The sequence below is a fragment of the Arachis hypogaea genome, chromosome 18 (assembly GCF_003086295.3).
Source record: "Arachis hypogaea cultivar Tifrunner chromosome 18, arahy.Tifrunner.gnm2.J5K5, whole genome shotgun sequence".
Classification (NCBI taxonomy): Eukaryota; Viridiplantae; Streptophyta; class Magnoliopsida; order Fabales; family Fabaceae; genus Arachis; species Arachis hypogaea.
This window is the reverse complement of record NC_092053.1, coordinates 22,032,958-22,053,870: the sequence shown is the minus strand read 5'-3', so window position 1 is coordinate 22,053,870 and position 20,913 is coordinate 22,032,958. Positions and strand designations below refer to the sequence as shown.

General features: G+C 39.1%; 2 protein-coding genes across 2 annotated transcripts; one reads left to right on the top strand and one right to left on the bottom strand.

Annotated features, from left to right (window-relative positions):
• Positions 1–1,515: 1,515 nt before the first annotated feature.
• On the top strand, positions 1,516–3,625 carry LOC112769745 (serine/threonine-protein phosphatase 7 long form homolog). Its single transcript, XM_025814219.1, has 5 exons — positions 1,516–1,587; positions 2,140–2,580; positions 2,629–2,882; positions 2,972–3,059; positions 3,152–3,625. Exons 1-5 carry the CDS (start codon positions 1,516–1,518, stop codon positions 3,623–3,625), a joined length of 1,329 nt encoding a protein of 442 aa, XP_025670004.1.
• A 1,210-nt stretch (positions 3,626–4,835) lies between these two features.
• LOC140181294 (uncharacterized) lies at positions 4,836–7,451 on the bottom strand. Its single transcript, XM_072224830.1, has 2 exons — positions 6,237–7,451; positions 4,836–5,957 (listed from the first exon to the last, which is right to left on the bottom strand). Exons 1-2 carry the CDS (start codon positions 7,449–7,451, stop codon positions 4,836–4,838), a joined length of 2,337 nt encoding a protein of 778 aa, XP_072080931.1.
• Positions 7,452–20,913: the final 13,462 nt, after the last annotated feature.

Below are 20,913 nucleotides of genomic sequence, written 5' to 3'. Positions count from 1 at the left end.
AACTAAAATAAAATAAAATTAAATCAGTACTGCTTCGGCTTATCACTTATTTTTTTTATTAAAATGGGGCCTGAGCCCAAAGAACAGCGAATTTCATAAATAGTCTGGACTTAGTGGATTATAGGTTAGCCCAATACGCCGAAAATGTTCTGTTTAATTTTCGTTAGCCCAGTCATAGGCCTTAGACCATAATAACGAATTAATATTCAATTTAGTCCTTTAAAATAATATCGGCCTCGTCATGTGTCCAGAAATAGATTGGAAGAAAAGAGAGAGAAGCACTATAAAACCTGATCTAGTGAGTAGTGACATCTATATAATTGCTTTTGTTTTTCGGGATGTAACCGAAGTTAAAATTGGGATACCGAATATTATATTTGGTAATTAGAAAATAAACTAAAATTTTAGTTTCGAAACTCAAAATTTCAATCTTTTTAACATTTTTAAATAATATGAATACAAGAACTAAAAGTTTTTATAATATTTTTTAAAATTTTTATATTTATCTTAAAACAAATATGATATTAATATATAACTTAATTTAATATATTTTATATTAAACATAATATAAAAACCTTAATTCAGTTTTTTTCTCCATTTTTAATTTTGAATCTCTACCTTTTAATTTTAATCTTTCTTTAAAACACACTCTATATGTCTTATTATAAGAAATCTAAAAGAAAATATGTAATGTGAGCGAATGTTTATACGAAAATCTATGCTGCAATTGCCCGTAAATAATGCAGTTGAGAATATGTCGTAATCTATATAAACGAGAAAAGAAAGATAATGACGTTACTTTTGTGTTAATTGAAAATCAGTGTTATGATTAGTAAGTAGCATGGAGGGTGTGACGTTAAGCACATGGTGTGACAATGATTCTGACCCGCTGCGGCCGTCACACTTTCCTTTCTAGTTTCTACTACTCTTTTGTCTTCTCTCTTTGAAGGCCATTAATATTAATAATTGATTTAACAATTGTTTAAAATTTAAATCAAGGGTAAAAAACTCAAATGAGCCAAGGACTCATCAAAATTACCCATATCCGCCAAATCAAAAATTGAGACAATATTCCACCAGAACGTATTTTTATGTAATTCGAAACAATAGGTTTCGAACTAGATATGTATGTAATTCGAATTGATTGAATTCGAATTACTCCAACTCACTAAACCCACGTAATTCGAATCAATTCGTTTCGAATTAGAAGCGAAAATTTTCAAGTAATTCGAGTCAACTTAACTCGAATTATGAGAGAGAAGTTCGAATCCTATTAATTCGAATTACTAGGAGAAGGAGTAGGGAGAGAAGTTCGAATCTTATTGATTCGAATTATGTGATTTTGGCTACTCTAAGTAATTCGAATTGAATCGTTTCGAATTACATTGAACTTGCCTATATAAGGGGTTCGAACCAAGTTCATTCGAATCACTTTGCCATTCTCATACCCCACCAAATCCCAGAGAAAACGACCAACATTTGGGCCGAGATTCACCGGATTGGCATATTCAGGCGATGGGAGACGATCCGGGGAGGCTTTACCGTCTGGATGGAGTTGCTCATATCGCCGGGGTGATCAACGACGAGGTTAGTGGTCTATGATGTTGCGCTGTTCATAGTGTTTTATGTTATGAAAGTGGTTTTATGATAGTGGTTTATGTTATAGCGGGTTTATGGCAGTGGTTTTATGAAAGTGGTTTTATGTTAGTGGTTTATGTTATAGTGAGTTTATGGTAGTGGTTTTTGTTAACGGTTTAGGACGGTGGTTTATGTTGTTGTTAGTGGTTTAGGATAGTGGTTTAGTGTAGTGGTTTAGTAAAGTGGTGTGGGCCAGTGGTTTTTGTTAATGGTTTTTGATAGTGGGTTATGTTAGTGCTAGCGGTTTATGATAGTGGTATTGGCAAGCGGTTTTTGTCAGTGGTTTTTCTCACCGGTTTTTGTCACCGGTTTTTGTCACTGGTTTTTGTCACCGGTTTTTGTTTTACCCGATTTTGAGGTCGGTTTTTTTTAAGGGTTTTGGATAGTGGTTTTAGCGTATGTTAGCGGTTTGGGGAAGTGGTTTTTGTTCTTTGTGATATGAGTTGCATATGTCAGTGGTTTCTGAAAATGTTCTAATTATGCGGTTCATCTTCTGTCCAGCCTCAGCGTTGCATATCCAGCGTTAGGCGGCAGCAGGGGATGCGGCTTGATGAGAGGTACGTTCCGTATCTTCAGATGGCCGGCTTGTACCATCTAGCGAGGTTGAACGACAGATGGTTCCGACTAGACGAGCCTTTAGTCAGTGCATTCATCGAGAGATGGCGTCCAGAGACGCATACCTTCCACATGCCGTTTGGAGAGTGCACCATCACCCTTCAGGACGTCGCATACCAGCTGGGGTTGCCGGTGGATGGTCATTACGTTAGTGGTTGCCTGACAGACTTCCACCTATACATTGAGGGTGGTAGGCCAGCTTGGACGTGGTTCCATGAGTTGCTTGGTGTCCTGCCTCCTGAAAACCAAGTTCAAAAATTCGCAGTCAATTGTACATGGTTTCAGGAGACATTTGGAGAGTGTCCCGCAGGGGCCGACGAGGAGACAGTTAGGCGCTTTGCCCGTGCCTATATCATGATGTTGTTGGGGACGCAGCTGTTTGCCGACAAGTCCGGCAATCGTATACACATCAGATGGCTACCCTTTGTTGCTAGACTCGAGGAGATGGGTGGCTACAGTTGGGGGTCGGCGGCGCTCGCATGGTTGTACCGATGCATGTGCAGAGTCGCTAACAGACATGTTGTGAAGTTAGCTGGGCCGCTACAGTTACTGCAGTCTTGGATCTTTTGGAGGTTTCCTTCCTTTAGGCCCTCCCGGTATGATGCGTTTAGCTGGCCCCTTGCCTCGAGGTACGTTTAGTTTTTTGTATTACGTATCGTTATGGTATTCACTTTAGTATGACTCACGAATGCATTATAAACCTTTACTTATTTCGCAGGTGGTCTGGTTACAATCCTGGGATTAGCAACAAGGGGCCTAGGGTTCAGATGGCTCGCCTGAAGCTCGACCTGTTACAGCCTCGGGATGTAAGTACCATCAGCCGTATGTGTAGCTAGTCAATGTTTAAGTTTTTAAAGTTTAAGAGTGACTTTTAATAGAATGTTTATGGTGTTTACAGTTCATATGGATGCCCTATAGCGCACTCGACGTCATCCAGGTTGTCCATCCGGAGGTATTGGAGCCTCGGCATACGATGTTATGGCGGTGTGTGACGTCCTTGATATATTTTGCGGTTGTTGAGTGGCATCAGGTTGATAGAGTGCTACCGCAGTTTGGCGGCGTACAGCCCCAACCGCGCCCCGCCCTGAACATAGACTTCTTGATGTCGAAGGACGGAAGAGGAGGTGACCATTGGTTCCCGGCGCAGCTAGTTGATTGGCATCTTCACTGGCAGGAGCGTGCGGATCACATTTTACAGTTCGACGTTGTGGCCGACCCCGGCCCCTCGCATGAGTTCTTGACATGGTGGCATCAGCATGGAAAGAGATTCCTGTCGCCAGAGATGTTCTTGGGTGATCCACGAGGTCTTCCTATTCCGGGTGAGGCGACTCAGAGGGGTCCAGGCCGAGTTCCTAGTCCACGATGTTCCTGACAAATGTCGTGTTGAGAGGCGAGCTCGAGTCGGCACACGTCGTAGCCAGCGAGAGCATGCCTGGCTCGATGATGCGATGGATGAGGTTGAGGACGCAGGTAGGGGTCGAGGGAGACGACGTGGTGGTGGACGTAGGAGGAGGGGGGTTGATGCTAGAGATGATATCCACCACCCTGTGAGAGATGCAGCTGGACGAGGTGAGGGTGTCGGGGTTGACAGGCCCCAGCAGGGGGGCATGACGGTGAGTGGTATGGATCTGGTATGGGAGATCCGTCGACGCACACTGACGCTGGGCTTGGAGATGGACCACTTGGAGATTATTTCGTTGGTGTCCCCGGTGATGATCAGGCACTTCAGGACAATACTCCATGGGTCAGTCCGAACTCTATGTTTCCAGACTTCATTGCTAGTGACGGTTTAGTGGCGGAGTTCGGTGGACCACATTTCCTTGAGGATATCCGTACCATCATGCAGGAGGATGATGCTTCACGAGGCTGGCATCAGACGACAGGGACACAGGCACCTTTAGATGTAGATCTGAACGAGCCTGCCACGGTGCCTCCTGTGCAGACTTTTGCCTTGGGTGGGACGCCGACATCCGCACATACTCTGGGGTCACACTCAGTTGCCGGCCCGTCGTCATCCAGACCAGTACATGTTCCCCCTAGGCCGCCTACAGCGGATGTTCCGGAGGATGATTCCAACTCGATTGAGGATGAGGAGCCACTGATCCGGAGAGGACATAGGACACGGGTTCCGCGCCGTTGTTTCACTGGTTCACACCTATTCCGATGATTCTGGGTTCTACGTGTATTTGTTCTTGCCATGTAGTCAGCTTGTGTATTTTTACTTGGTTATTAATGTTATGTATGGCTTCCTTTATGTATTTGTGCACCGGTTAGTTACTTTCTTGTTATTTAGTGTTTTATCAGACACCTAGAGATAAGGTGTAGTTTGGTTATGTAACGTAAAGCCATAACAAGAACCACAATTGAAAGATATGTATCGTACGAAAAAAAACTTTTTGGAATTGTAGAATAAATTACTTAGTTTCACGAAGTTCATTGGTTGCTAAGTTAAATAACATGCATGTGCTGATGGTAATAGAAATAAAAACATACGGACAAACATTACTAATCATTGGTTGATCCGTTAAATAACATACATGTGATGATGGTAAATAGAAACAAAAACATTCAAACTAACATTCCTAGTTATTACCCTCCGTGATTGTGGGTCGTCCGGCCTGCGGACAACTTCTCCGAGTATGTCCTGGTTGCCTGCAGAGGCCACATCTCTTTGGGCGGTTCGGATCTGCATCATCCATGTTGGTTCGTATACGAGTAGACCTCGGTCGACCCTCCCTCGCACGCCTCATGTTCGGATCCGGTATAACGGTGGGCCCGACATATGGGGGCCAGAATCCCTCCGGAATGGGAGGTGTGAATCCCATCTGATAGACACCGAAAACAGAGCTCATGCGATAAACTTCGTGGACGTAAGGCTGCCAAGTTAGTCGTGAGTACGCACAGCATGCCAGTGCGTGAGGACACGGGTAATGAAGTGCCTGGAAGTATCCACAATCACAAGTCTGAGACCCTAGTGAGACCCTGTACGTACCAAGAGAGAACGAACCTGTAGGAGTCGTTTCAGCCACGGTGTACTCCGAGTTATCCCTGTCATAAACAGTCACCGTGAAGCACCTGGCCGTCTTCAGGTTTGCCTCGATACACTTGACCAGGTACTGGCTAAATTGTTGTCCGGTAGCCATCTGAGCCTGGGCCTCCGAACCCTTACGGACAAATAGTTCCGCAAGCCTTCCATATGTGACCTTGACCAGCGAGCACACGGAGAGGTTCCTTACCCCCTTCAGGATAGAATTCACACACTCAGAAATATTGGTCGTCATGTGCCCGAATCTCCGACCTTCATCACAGTACTGTGTCCACAAGGAGTACTCAATTCGGTTCGCCCAGTCACACATTGCCGGGTTCTCGGACCACATAATGTCGAACCAGTAATCAAACTCTACTTCTGTCTTCGCATATGCGGCGTTCACAAGAAGCCTGCGAGCATCTTTGCCCTTGAAGGTGAGGGCAAAATTCGCTGCAACGTGTCGAATGCAGAATGCCCGGTATGCAGCTGGGGGTAGCCATCCCCCATCGGGTGCCTCAAGTGCTGCCTTGATGCCGTTATGCCTATCTGAAATAACCAACAATCCCGGCTGAGGTGTCACGTGCTGACGGAGGTGGGTGAGAAAGAAGGACCAAGACTCAGCATTCTCACCCTCAACCAGTGCGAATGCCACAGGGAGTATGTTGGAATTCCCGTCCTGTGCAATTGCCACAAGCAACGTTCCCCCATACTTGCCATATAGATGGGTGCCGTCAATACTCACCAACGGCTTACAATGACGAAATGCCTCGATACAAGGGGGAAAAGTCCAAAACAATATATGAAAATAAGCCCGAGACTCGTCCTCCTGTCCCCCAACTATAACAGGGCAAGTCTTGAGGACGGCTACAGTACCAGGCATCGTCAACTGAACTCCTAACACCCACCGAGGGAGCTCGTTGTACGACTCATCCCAGTCCCCATAGATGATTGCAACAGCCTTCTGCTTCGCCATCCACACCCTCCTATACGTAGGCCTGAATCCAAAGTGAGCTGCCGTGGCATTCAGAAGCACCTTGATGTTGACGGATGCGTCAGCCCTAACCATTGGCATAATGAACGTCGCTATCACATGGTAGTCCAAACTCCTATGGTCACTGGAGATGGAGGTGGCAAGACAGGTGTGCGGTCCGTTGTACCGCTTGACTTCCCAGATACCCTTACGTTGCCGGAGACTCAACCGAATCAACCATGTGCACCCATTCCCAAACTCTGAACACTTTCCCACGTACCTTCGATAGTCAGACTCGACTACCTTGTACTGTACCCCTCGGTGGATGCTGTACGTCTTCACACTCAACAGCGCCTCATCTTTGGCCTGAAATTGTTGACCAACCTGGAACTCTGTCATACCGGCGGACCCTTCCGTATCCCGAGCGCCAAATCCAGCAAGCTGCTCAGGATATTCATCCTGTCTCATGGCTTCCAGGTCCAAAGATGAAAAATGGGGTGGATACTGCTGTGTGCCAAAACTAGTTCCACCAGTAGCCCTTATCGGATCGCTCGCTCCAACATCATCGGCGATAAGATCCGGCTCGAGATCATCGTCATCTGCCTCATCAAACAAGCCCTCTCCCACTCCAGCCGGTGTAGGACACCGTACGTCGGTCGGAAGATGTTCCCCATATCCAACCTGGTCTCCAACATTGCCGCTAAGATCAACAGCAAACGATGGGGAGGCGGCAGGCTGGACCGCTGGCACATATACTGGAATGGAGGAGGAAGCAACCGTAGGTCTCGAGCTTGAACCGGCCACCGTGGCTATAGTGTTGGCATTGCGGTTCGACCCACCTGAGCTTGATACCACGTCACCGAACTTTGCCAACAGCTCTGGTGTCCTCACCTCGGGAAACTGCCTACGAGAAAGAAACATGACCTGCAAGTCCTCGTCACTCCCAATGGTGAAACAATCATACTTCACCGTATCATGGAGAACAGTGGTTGGAATGCGATAGTAAAACTTCTTAACCCTTTTCACTCCTTCCACACCAAGCTTGACAAGCACGGAGCTAACGAGAGCATCGTAGCTGGTGGTGGGACTCACGACAATACACAGAGGATCCTTATCAGTGAACTTCACGCCAGAGCGAGTTTTTCTCTTAACCGATCCTCTATGGTGTACTAGCACTAGAAAACTATCCTCACTAGCCATCTCACTTCTTTGTTCACAGCTCCATGAGTTCGCTGCATATATATAGAGCTCCACTCCACACTAATTCGAAACAACTTGATTCGCACCATATAAACATAATTCGAATCCAATCAATTCGAATTACAAAGGAGTATTAATTCGAATCATTTAGTCTCGAAAAACGTCATTCGTCAAAATTTCTTAGTAATTCGAATTGATATCATTCGATTTACCCTTAGCTAGTTCGAATCTTATTGATTCGAATTACGTATGACTCTGCATGGTAGTAATTCGAAACGAATTGATTCGAATTACGTGGGTTTAGTGAGTTGGAGTAATTCGAATTCAATCAATTCGAATTACATACATATCTAGTTCGAAACCTATTGTTTCGAATTACATAAAAATACGTTCTGGTTGAATATTGTCTCAACTTTTGATTTGGCGGATATGGGTAATTTTGATGAGCCCTTGGCTCATTTGAGTTTTTTACCCTTAAATCAATAATTCACACCCATAAACTATTTTAGCTTTAAATTATATATAGAAGGGGATTCGAACTCACCGTTTCTAAATAAATATAAAAAAATTATGTTATTTGAGCTATAATTCGTTCGTATTATATATAGTAAATTAAATATATTGGATTCAATCAATTCATATTGAATGTAAATCGATACTAATTTATTAAACTTTCTTAGCATTTACTATTTCACAATATATATACAGTAAATCGAATCAATTGGATTCAATTTACACTTACACTATGTTAAAAATTTTCATCGACATCATTTTTTCGCACTCATAGCAAATATAATATTGACAGTTTGAGATATTAATGTTATATTTTTTTATTTGTTGAGTTCAATTAGAAAAGTAGTAATTTATAGTAAATACCAATCAATTTTTTTATTATATTGTTATTATAAAGTTTAAATATTAAACTCTAAATTCTGATTTCTATTTAAATTTTAAAATTAATTTCTAAAATTAGAGAATTAAAAAATAATTTTACAATCTAATTCTTTATTTTTTTAATCGTTATATTTATTTATCAGTCCGATTCTTTTAGTCAAATAATCTAATAATATATTTTAAATTCACACTTTTAAATATTACTAACTAATTATTAACAAAAAGTTCAATAATAAATTTTATTTATCTTCTAGTATTTTTTAATTTATGTAAACTACTAAAAAATAAAAAAATTCATTAAATCTCTTTAATTAATGAGTACTCATTAAAAGATTTCATCAAATTTTTTTAATTAACGAGTGTTTATATATATTCTGCTTGTTTAGAAGATTTAAGAATAAAAATTTTGGATTGGCTCTCAATTTTTTTATCTTTTAGTATTTTACATACATTAAAAAATACTAAAAGATAAATAAAATTTATTATTTTTTATTATTAATTAGTTAATAATATTTAAAAGTGTGGATTTAAAATATATTATTAAATTATTAAATTAAAAAAAATTAGATTGATAGATAAAAATATCGATTAAAAAATAATTAAAAATTCGGTTGTCAAATTACTTTTTAATTTTCTAATTTTGGAGATTAAGTTTAGAGTTTAAATTAGAAATTCAAAATTTAAAGTTTAATATTAAAACTTTATAATAACAATATAATTGAAAAATTGATTGGTACTTACTCAAAATTACTAAATTTCTAATTGAACTCAAAAAATAAAAAAAATAAAAATATAATATTAATATATCAAACTGCTAATATTATACTTACTACAACGAGGGGAAAAAGGTTGTCGATGAAAATTTTTAACATAGGTAAATGGAATTTAATAATGTTGTTCAATACTATATAGTGTAAATGTAAATCGAATCAGCTTGATTTAATACTGTGCAATAATAAATCAAATAAAAAATTATTCGACTTACTAAGTGAGCTAGTTATTCAGTCAATTGAATCTAGTTGTATCGATTTACATTGAATACGAATTGCTCCTACACTAAATCGAATCAAATTTATTCCATTTATCATGTATCACCCTAAATCGACGTCAATTGACTCGATTTATATTGAGAAAGTGTAAATCAAGTTCAATTATTTTTATTTACATAAAATTATTCAAAATATGCATGTCATAAAAATTAAAACAGGACATTAATATAATTTTGAAGTTGAAATGATTTATGAGTGAGAATTATCCTATAAATATATGTCATTCAATCTCAATATTTATTAATTGTATATAAATTTGCATATCATATTAAAGAGTATAGTTATCAAAATCGAAGCGCTAATTGATTCAGTTATATTACTGGATCACTGAGTTAATAATTTAATTGATAAATTATTGGTCGAATTGTTTGATCCGATAAAATAATTTAGACAAATAATATATAGAATTATAATACAATTAAATTAAATAATAAAAATAAATATAATATTTCATTTGATGACTCAAGAAACACAATATTATTATTTAAGAATAAAAAAATTATTTTATATTATTTAAATAAATTATATTTAAACTTAATTACTTTAATAATTAATATAACCTAGGTATTAATAATTATTATTTTGAGGTTTACCTGAAACTGGGTTGTTTAGGCTTAGACATGAGGTCTAAATGCCTTTAGATGATTTTTCAACGTCTCTTGTTGTTATGGTACCGCCGTCCGACGTCTTGGTGATAGTGGAGGATGGTACCTGGAAGGGACATTGATGCTTAAATTAGCATGGTTTTAAACAGATTTTTAGTAGATTAGGTTCGAAGTATACCTGAAGGTGTCAGGGTATTTATAAGTGTAGATGTAAAGTCAATAACCACCTTTTGAGTGGTCCCACTTTTGGTGGTGCGTTAGTTACTCTCTTTGAGTAGGATGGTTGTTGAGATTTTCTTTCTAGATGAGTAGGAGAGATTCTAGAAGTTAGTTACTCATTCGAACAAGTAGGGCTAGGATAGTGTCATCACGCCCGACCTCTATAGAAGTCGGGTAGGTGTCGATCCAGCCAATATATGTTGATTGGACTTTATTTGTTTTGAGCCTGGCTTGAGTATTGGGCCAAGGTGTGAATAGTTTTCCTGTTTGAGACCGAACTTCATTAGATCGGACTCAAGCATTTAAAGGTTGAGCTAGATTATTTCTTATGGTGTTGATCCATCACGTCGGGTAAGCCGCCTTTCATGGGGTTAGGTCGGATATTTGACATGCTCACGAATTTAAAATGTTGCATCTTTTCATAATCGTTTGCATGTTCCTTCCGATTACTTTGGTAGCCATATGCATCATTAAATGGGAGTGACTTTACAGTTTTACCCCTAGAGTCTTATATAAACTCAACTCCTTTTTCTTTTTCTTCTTTTTGCTTCTTCTTCTAGGATTTTGCTTCATTCTCTCTCAAGGCTTTTCATTTCTCTCACTATGACACTATTTTTTTTCAATATTTCTCTGTCTTAAAATTATACTTCTAATCTTCGTTCGTTCTTGCTCGAGGATTTTGGAACGTTCGTGTTTTACTATCACATGCATTCTTTCATTTGATCTTCCATCAAGGTTGGTCTTTCCTTCTTTGTTTCATTTTCTGCAACCATGCTTCTTGCTGAATAATATGTTTGTGCTTCTGATACTATTATTTTTTATATTTGTGTTAAAAATAATTTCTTAGTAATGGTTGTTGGTGTTTTCTTACAGTAATTTTTCTGATTGTACTGTAGTAGTATACTTTGTTGGGTTACTTTCTTTAAAAGTCATTCCTCTATTATGAATTTATGCTGAATGGGGAGGGGGGTTTGTTTTGTGCCCCCTAAATAGTGCTGTTTTTGTTTTTGAAAATGGTGCCGTTTCAAGTTCTAACAGGATAGATTGATTGACATGTCCGCAAGAGGGGTTAAGAATTTTAGAGTTATTTTCATTTTGTTGAAGATGACCTGACCTCTTGCAAACTGTTTGAATGTTTGTATTGCTATGTTCGTTGTTGCAGCTTGTAGTGACGATTTTCTTTTGTTATTTTGTAGGTATAACTTTCTATGTCTCGTTCAGTAATACTCAGCATGTCTTCTAAGGTTCCGTCCGACTTAGACTGAGTAGATATTACTATTCTTTCTGCTGTTCCTGTAGTGGATAATGAGTATGTAAAAAATTTTTGTAGATAACATAGGTTACTTAAAGAATGGGAGGATGAAGGTAAGTATGAGATAATAGCTCTTGACCCAGAGGACAGGATTTGTTCTTTCCCACATTGAGAAATCGGAGCATCATTTCATGTATATGTACGAGTGCTTGTTTACTAAGCTGGAGGTGAGTCTTCTTTTTTCCGATTTTGAATCCGAAATTCTTCATCTTTGCAAAGTTGCCACTTCTCAACTTTATCCCAAATCTTGGAGTTTTATGAAAATTTATCTGTTAATAAGTTGAGAGCTTGATCTTCTTTTATCTTCCAAGGTCTTCTTTTACCTCTTTTAACTCACCAAGCCATTTAGTTCAAAAAAATATGGCTGGATTTTTTTCGAGCTGTTCAGGGAAGGAAAGTTTCCTCCATTTTTGATGATTCTTTTCAAAATTTCAAAAATTATTTTTTCAAGATCCGATCTGTAGAAGGTGTCCGACCTTTCTTTCTGAATGAACAAGATGAATATGTTTCTAGTCTATACTGGGAGTAGTTCCCCAATATTATCAAATACAATTTTGAGAATTTAGATGTGGCAGAGAAGTGTGTAGTAACCCTGTTCCAAAAGTTTTGGGATCAAACTTGTAATCTTGACACCAAGAAATTTCTGATAAAAAAACCGAGCTATGTTCATACCAAGTTAGGTAGTACTCCTCTGCATTTTGTAAATATCTTCTTGTTGATATTTATTATGTTTATATAACTTGGACTTTATATTTGGTTTTGCAGAAAGGATGACTAGAGGTTCAGACACTTTGAAAGGTTTGCGTCAGACCAAGAAGAATGCTGCAACTCGAGCTATCTAACTAAAAGAGGCCGGCAAGTCGGGTGGTCTCTCTTCTTCTTCCAACTCGGACTCGGGTTCCTCTCAGTTGGCTAAGGTTCTTCTTGACCCTTCTCCTCCTCCTCCTCTTACTCCTTTTATCGGGTCCAATATTTAGACTATCCCTTTTGTACCTCCTTTTTCTAAGCTAAGTTCCAAAAAACGTAAGATTTCTGAGTCTGACAGTGTGTATGACCAAGGTTTCAATGTTGTGGACTTCTGTGAAGAACATATCCTTTCTCATATCTTTATAAGTATGAATGATGTCTCCATAAAAAAATCTTCAAATGTTGGCCCAAGGCAAAATTCAGACGGCTGGGGTATGCTCTACTTTGCTAAAATAACTCAAAAAGACTCCCCTTGGTGCTACTCAATGAGTCTTGACCAACCTTCGAGCTAAGGTATCATCTTTGCGGGAGGCCAAGCAAGAGTTGGAGAAGGAGAAGAAAGTTATTTCCGTTGATCTTTCAAAATTTCAAGAGAGAGTGAAACAATCTGAGGCTGCCTGTGTCATGACGGGGGGTCTGAAGATGAAGGCTAAGAAGAGCTATACCTGTGCGCTTTGGAAGAAATTGGATTTGAAGGATGGGGTCGCCAGATTGAAGGACGAGAATGTGAACCTAGAGGAGTTGGTGGCCCGAGGTATGGAGGAAATGTCCAAGAATCTAAAAGCTCAGTTCTGGGTTCTGGCTTCCAAGGTGGACCTCTCTCCTATCGACCCCGACAAAGTTGTGGTTGATGGGAGGATTGTCCTTCCTGTAGATGATTACCTTCCTTTTGAAGATCCGAAGACATCAAGTGCTCGAGCTAAGGAAACCTCTCATTGCTTCCCAACTTGAATAGATGAAGACCCTCCTTCCTTTTCAAACCCTATTGCCGAGACTTTCCCTGCGACCCAAGCTGAAGGGACGAGCGATGTGACCATTAATGAACAAGATCCTTCTTAGTTTATTTTCACAAACTCTTTGATATTCTATGGCCCGGCTTGTGGGTCTTTAAATAATTTATATTTTTAATAGCTGTTGTTCGATATTTTGCCTTTGTTTGGGCCCTTAAAAATTTTCTACAATTTATTTTGTGGTAGTTCTTAAAATATCTTCTGAACATTTTTGCATGAATTATTTGAGTTGTTCTAACTACTTTCAGCTTTCTGTAGTAAAAAATTTTGACAAGTTATTAATGACTCTCTTTTTAACTAGATTTAGTCTAGTTTTTTTAAGAGGTCAGATAAGCTATTTGGCCTATGAATGTCGAACATTTATTTGGATCATTATTTTGTAATAATCCTTTGTGAGTTCGAGATTATCTGTTCCCTTAGTCGAAAAATTCTATTAATTAGGTGCCGACTTTAAGTAGTCTGTTTAATCAAGTTACTTTTGCAATTTTTTTTAGGCTCGCCTCTTTTACTGACTTGCTTTTAAGTAGCTTTAATGAGGTTAGGTCACGATCTACGCATATAACTTCTTACACTAATTTGGAACTCATCGCTTCATCTTGTTGACTATCTAGGTCGGACAATGATTTTGGCGCTTTTTCGAGCTTAAATTAGTGTGTGTGGTAGAACAATCAATGGAATACAGGATGAATTATCATTAATGAAAATGATTTACAAGTGCTATTTGCTACTAAGAGTTTTTTGTGTCTAACTCCTAGTCCTTGTTATGATGCCTCGTTAAAACTCCCTTCAAGAAAATCCTTTTCGGAAAAAAAAAACTATGAAGTTGGAAAAAAGAGTACATCAGGGAACAAGGTTCGCTTTCTAATTGTAGTACCTTTTACATTACATGCATGCCACGACCTTGGGAGTTCATTCCCTTGTAAGTCAAACACTTTGTAGTAACCCTTTTCCAAGAATTCAATGATCTTGTAAGGTCCTTTTTAGTTTGTAGCCAACTTTTTTTTTGCCCGACTTTTGCACGCCGATGTCATTCTTGATCAATATGAGGTCGTTCATGGTGAAGTTTCTTCTGATGACTTTCTTATTTAACCTTTTGGTCATTCTTTGTTTCAATGCTTCCTCTCTTATCCGAGCTTGATCTCAGATTTTTGAAAGAAGATCGAGTTCTTCCATTTGAGCTCGGATGTTTCCTACTTTATTATAGAATCTAACCCTTAGACTTTCTTCATTAACCTCTATGGGAATCATAGCTTCTATGCCATAAGCAAGTAAGAATAGAGATTCCCCAGTTGTTAAATGGGGAGTTATCCGATATGCTCACAAGACTTGGAAAAGCTTTTCGATCATGCTCAATTTGCATCTTGTAGTCTTCACTTGCACTTGGCCTGTATGAATTTATTCGCAGCTTATTCTTGTCCATTTGCTTGAGGGTACTCTACCAACGTGAATTAATGCTTAATCTTGAGACTTGCCACTAAGCTTCTGAAGGTTGAGTCGGTATACTGGCTACCATTGTCTATAGTGATGGAATATGGGACTCCAAACTAGGTAACAATGTTCTTGTAGAGGAATTTTCATCTTCTTTGGGCTATGATGGTCGCCAGAGATTCTATTTCAATCCACTTAGTAAAATAATTAATCCCGACTATGAGGTATTTCACCTGTCTGAGTGCTTGAAGAAATGGTCCGAGTACATCCAGACCTCATTTTGCAAATGGCCATTGTTAGGTGATGCTGATAAGTTCTTTTGATGGTGCCACATGGAAATTGGCATGATTTTGACAGGGCTGACATTTCTTAATAAAGTCGGTCGTTTCCCTTTGTAAGGTCAGCTAGTAGAAACTCGCTGTCAATACCTTCTTAGCTAGTGACCTACTCCCAAGTGATTTTCACAAATGCCACTATGAACTTCTTCTGTCAACGAAATCAAAACGCACTTCAGTAAAGGTGTGGAGATTCCTCTTCTATAGAGTACATTATGGACCAAAGTATAGTCATGTGCGTCCTTTATGAGTCTCCTCGCCTCTTTTTCCTTTTTAGGGAGGACTTCAAATTTGAGGTATTCGATGATAGGAGTCATCCACCCCAAAATCAGATTTGTGACTGTCAGCATGTCCGATTTGTCGACTTTTTTAATCACTGATGGAGTGTGGAGAGTTTTTTGATTTAGACTTTTATTATTGCCTCCTAACTTGGTGTTGACCAATTTGGAGAGGGCATTAGCTCGACTGTTCAATTCCTGAGTTATGTGCATGACCTCTACTTCCTGGAATTGAGTTAATTATTCTAGTATTTCTTCTAAGTACTTATTTATATTGGGATCTTTACCTTGGTAAGTCCCATTTACTTGAGAAGTTATTACCTGAAAGTCACTAAACACTATGAGTTTTGCTACCCTGACTTCTTTGGCTAGCCTCAAGCCAGCAAGCATGACTTCATATTCTGCTTGATTGTTGGAGGCTGAAAACTCGAATTTTAGCGAGAGCTCTTTTCGAGTTCCTTCTTCATTATCAAGAATAATTCCTACTCCACTTCCAACTTTATTTGACGATCTATTTACATATAGATGCTAGTAGGGGTGGTAAATGGGCCAAAATCTGCCAGGCCGGTCCGCGTAACCCGCCAAAAAAGGCGGGCTGCGCTAAAAATTTGAGACTGCCAAACTTAAAAAGTCTGCCTAACTCATACCGCCTAATCCGTGGGCTTTGGCAGAGTGGGGTGGGCTTTCCGGGTGGCCCAGGTATTTAGGACCGCCTCACTAGGCCAGGGGGGCTAGCCAGCCAGATGGAGGGCTTTTGGCAGGGTAGGGTGGGCTTCCCCATTTGCCACCCCTGGATGTTAGGCTGTAGAGTCCCCTTGAATTCCTGTGTACTCGGCTAAAAAGTTCGCCAGATATTATGATTTGATTGTTGTATGAGTTTTGTATTTGAGGTCTAAGTCGGACAATTCCACAGCCTATTGTAGCATCTAACTCGCGATATTCGTCTTTTGGAGGATGCGCTTCATGGGTTAGTTAGTTTTTATTTTTATGGTATGAGCTTGGAAATAAGGTCGAAGTCTTCTGGAGGCGAAGACAAGGGCATAAGAGAACTTCTCTATTTTTTGATAGTTTAATTCTGCCCTTGTAAGTCCTTGCTGGTGAAGTAGACACGTCGTTGTCCGTTCATGTCTTTTCAGATGAGGGCAGAGGCTATGACCTTGCTTGCTACTGCTAAGTATAGTATGAGTTTCTCTCCTTTTTCAAGTCGGGTAAGAATCGGTGGTTGGCTCAAGAAATTTTTGAAGTCTTGAAAAGCTTGCTCACATTCTTGAGTCAACTCGAATTGGCATCCATTCTTAAGTATTGAAAACAAAGGTAAAGATTTTAGAGCCAACCCTGCTAGAAATCTAGATAAGGCTGCCAACCTACCGTTTGGTTGTTAAAGTTCCTTCAGCCAAGTCGGAATTTTCATCTCAAGTATTGCCTTGCACTTATCCGGGTTGGCTTCAATGTCCCTTTTGGTAAGCATAAATCCTAAAAACTTCACAACTTCCACCGCAAAGGTGCACTTTGAAGGATTTAGTCTCATCCCGTACTGCCTTATCGTGTTAAACCTATACAGCACGGACACTTCCTGATTTGCCGTGCCCACGTATTGGACACATTTTGGACATGACACTTATCGACACTCGTCCGACACGCGTGTCTTCTGTGTCCAAACCGTGTCTTAGTAAAACACACTTGAATACACCTAAATACCATCACGTGTCAACATGTCTAGCCTTATTATTAACATATATTTTTGAAATGAGTTTAGAAATAATATATATAATTAATTATTAAAATAAAATATATTTTAAATATTTTATATAATTAAAAAAGACATTAAAAATAATGAAAAAATAATTTATATTTTAATATTAATAAAATACCAAAATATTATTACAATTTATCTAAAAAAGCCATGTCCCCGTGTCTTATAAGAATTTTAAATTCTCGTGTCCGTGTGTCTCGTGTCGTGTCATGTCCCGTGTCCATGTCAATGTCCATGCATCATAGTGTTAAACACTTCTGCTATGTTAGACAATAGATTGGCTTTTTCTTTTGTCTTGATTGATAAGCATATTGTATACTTAGACTTCCATCAACTTTTTGAGGTGTGATGAAAATACCTTGTTCATTAGTCGTTGATACATGGCTCCAACATTCTTTAATCCGAAAGGCATTATCACATAACAATAGTTTGCTCTAGGAGCAATGAAAGAAGTCTTTTCTCGGAATTTGGTTGTATCTCGAATATCTTTCATAAAGGACCAAGTATTTGTAGCCCGAAGTCAAATCTACCAGAGTGTTAATGCTAGGAAGACGGTAAGGATCGTTGGGACAAGCTTTATTGAGGTTGGTGTAGTCGACACACATTCTCCACTTCCTGTTTTGTTTCTTTCGAGCACTACATTGGCTAGCCATAACGGGTATTTCACTTCCCTTATGAACCCGGCTTTTAACAATGCTTGGACCTGTTCTTCAACGACTTGCGCCCTTTTGGGTCCGAGCTTTCGTCATTTCTGTTGGATAGGTCATGAGCCTGGATAAACGGCAAGCTTGTGACTCATGAGGTTGGGATGTATTCCAGGCATGTCAGAGGCCTTCCACGTGAAGAGGTCAAAATTTTCTCGTAGGAGCTTGACGAGATCTGCTTTTAACTAATTATTCAAGTTATCCCCTATGTTTGTTATTTTTCCTACTTGATCTCCAATATGAACCTCCTCAGTCTTTCCATCAGGTTGTGGTCTCGATTCTTCTCGATTTCAAACACCGACGAGTTCGATGGTATTGACTTCTTTTCCTTTTGTGCACCCACATAGGTTCATGATTTTATTGTAGCACCTTTTTGGCAATTTCTGATCTTCTCTCACAGTGGCTATTCTCTCAGAGATAAAAAATTTCATGCAAAGGTGAGAGATAGAGACTACCATAGCAAGTCATTTAGAGTTGCCTGACCTATCAGAGCACTGTAGGCCGATGCTACGTCAACCACTATCTAGTCTATACTCAAGGTTCTTGACTTGGTACCTTTACCAAAAGTAGTGTATAATGGAATGATGCCTTGGAGTTGGATTGGTGTGTCTCCTAACCCAAAAAGAGTGTCTGGATATGCCTTTAGTTCTTTTTTTTCTAAACCCAGTTTGTCAAAAGCAGGTTTAAATAGGATGTCGGCTGAACTTCCTTGATCCACCAGAGTTCTGTAGAGGTTTGCATTGACAAGTATCATTGTGATCACGACGGGGTTGTCGTGTCCTGATGTTATCCCTTGGGCATCTTCTTTTGTGAAGGTATAGTAGGTAAGTCGGTGGCTTCAGCTTGCTCCCCGACTTAATAGACTTCTTTCAAATGCCTCTTGCTGGAGGATTTAGTTATTCTGCCTCCTGTGAATCCTCCGACAATCATGTGAACGTGTCTTTCAGGAGTTCGTGGTGGTCGATCTCACCGACTCCTGTCTTCTTTTTCTCTTTTCCTTTTCCCTTGATCATCTCATCTTTCTGTCAAGTATCTTTCTAACCGACCTTCCCTAGCAAATTTTTTTCTATCACATTTTTTAAGTCAAAGCAATCATTAGTGGAATGTCCGTATATCTTGTGGTATTCACAATATTCTGTATAACTTTTATCTTTTTTTTTTGATGGGTCGAGGAGGTGGAAGTTTCTCTATGTGGCAGATCTCCCTGTAGATGTCGATAAGAAAAACTCGTAGTCAGGTGTAGTTGTGATACCTTTGAGGCTTATTCGAGTTGTATTTTCATCTTTTTTCTTTGCTTCTTTCTCTTTATCCCGAGTCTGGTAGTGAAAGTTTTATCGCAAGGCGGGCTCTCTTAGTCAGACATTCTCTTCCATGTTGATGTACTTCTTCGCTTGCTCTTGCACCTCGTACAATGAGGTCAAGTGTCTTTTCGATATGGACTGGGAGAATGGGCCTTCTTTAAGGCTTAACTAGCCCATTATGACCGCTTTTGTAGGCAACTTTTGGATTTCTAAACATGCTTTATTGAATCTTTCCATGTAAGCTCAGAGAGTTTCTATGACCTCTTTCAAACCTGAGTGGTAGACTCTCAAAACCACTTCATTGCTGCCTTGGTTAACGTCGTTGAAAAAGCTTTGCAGCGACTTGCATTCGACGCATCAGCCAAGTACATTCGGCTTTTAAAGTTACTTAGATGGTGTCCTGGGTCGGTCATTCCATCATAGAGCTCTATGTCTAGGCTTTTGAAGTTTCTGGGAACCTTAGCCCGCATGATCTCTGATAAACTCCAATTTTGTGGTTTATCTTGTGTTGAATTTAGTGGATTTTATCAACTTATCCCACATTTATTCAATAAAATAGCATGGTTTCGTGAATTCCTCCTAATTTGTGCTTAAGAGTGAAAAAATGCTTTTTAGGCTCTTAAATTGCTAAAATTAAGTCACTTTAATTCCACTCGATACCTTGATGTATTTGTTCAGTGGTTTCAGGCTTAGGAGGCAAGGATTGGATCAAAGAAGTAAAGAAAAAGCATGCAAGATGGAGAATTTATGAAAAATAAGGATTTGGTGAATGCAAGGCCACGCGTACGCGTGTCTCACGCGTACGCGTGAGGAAGGAATTCGCCAGGCCATGGTACGCGTGACATCCCGTGTACGTGTGATACTTATCACGTGACGTCATTAAAGGAACATGCTGGGGGCGATTTCTGAGCTCACCCAAGCCCAAATCCAACTCAATTCTGAAGTATTTGAAGCCAAAATCAAGAAGGAACAAGGAGGGAGCAATTAGGGTAGTTTTCTAAAGAGAGAAGCTCCATCTTCTCTCTAGAATTAGGGTAGAATTAGGTTAATGTTATCTTAGATTTAGGTTTTACTCTTGCTTTAATTTAGTTTTCCTTGCAATTTCTTGTTATTACACCCCTGCTCTCTTAATTTTACTTGTTATTTTTCTCTATTTGGTCACCTTTATGTTCATACACTATTATTAGATTTGGATTTTTTTTAATGCAAGTTTGATGTTTTTATGTTATTGATGTTTATTTGAGTTGTTATTATTGTTATTTTCTTGCATTTGATAGTAGTAGATTTTATTATTTTTATATTTTAATATGCTTTTCTTTTTATGCACACCAAGTATTTTATAAAATGCTTGGCTTAGCTTTAGAGTAGATTTTGAGCAGTCTTGGCTTGGAAAGAGAAGCTTGGTAATCTTGAGTAATTAATACCCAATTTATATTGGTGATCTAAAATTGTTAGTTAATCTTGATTGATGCTACTTATGGATTGGGATTAACTAGGCATATTTGACTTTCTCCCAATGTTGGAGATAACATAATCGGCTTAACTCTTGGTAATCATTGTGTCATGATTAATGACTAGGATAGAAAATCTTGATTCTCAATCCTTGCCATGAATGCTTCTTTCGTTATTGTTATCTTTAGTTGCTTGATTTACTTTCTTGTTTTCTTTAAATTTCTTGTCATTTAATTTCTTGCCTTTTTATCATCAACCCACTCTGTGAAACTCATAACCAATAATTAAGCACTCGATTGTAATTTCTAGGGAGAACGATTCGGGAGCAATACTCTCGGTTATTTTTATTGGGTTAAACTTGTGACAACCAAATTA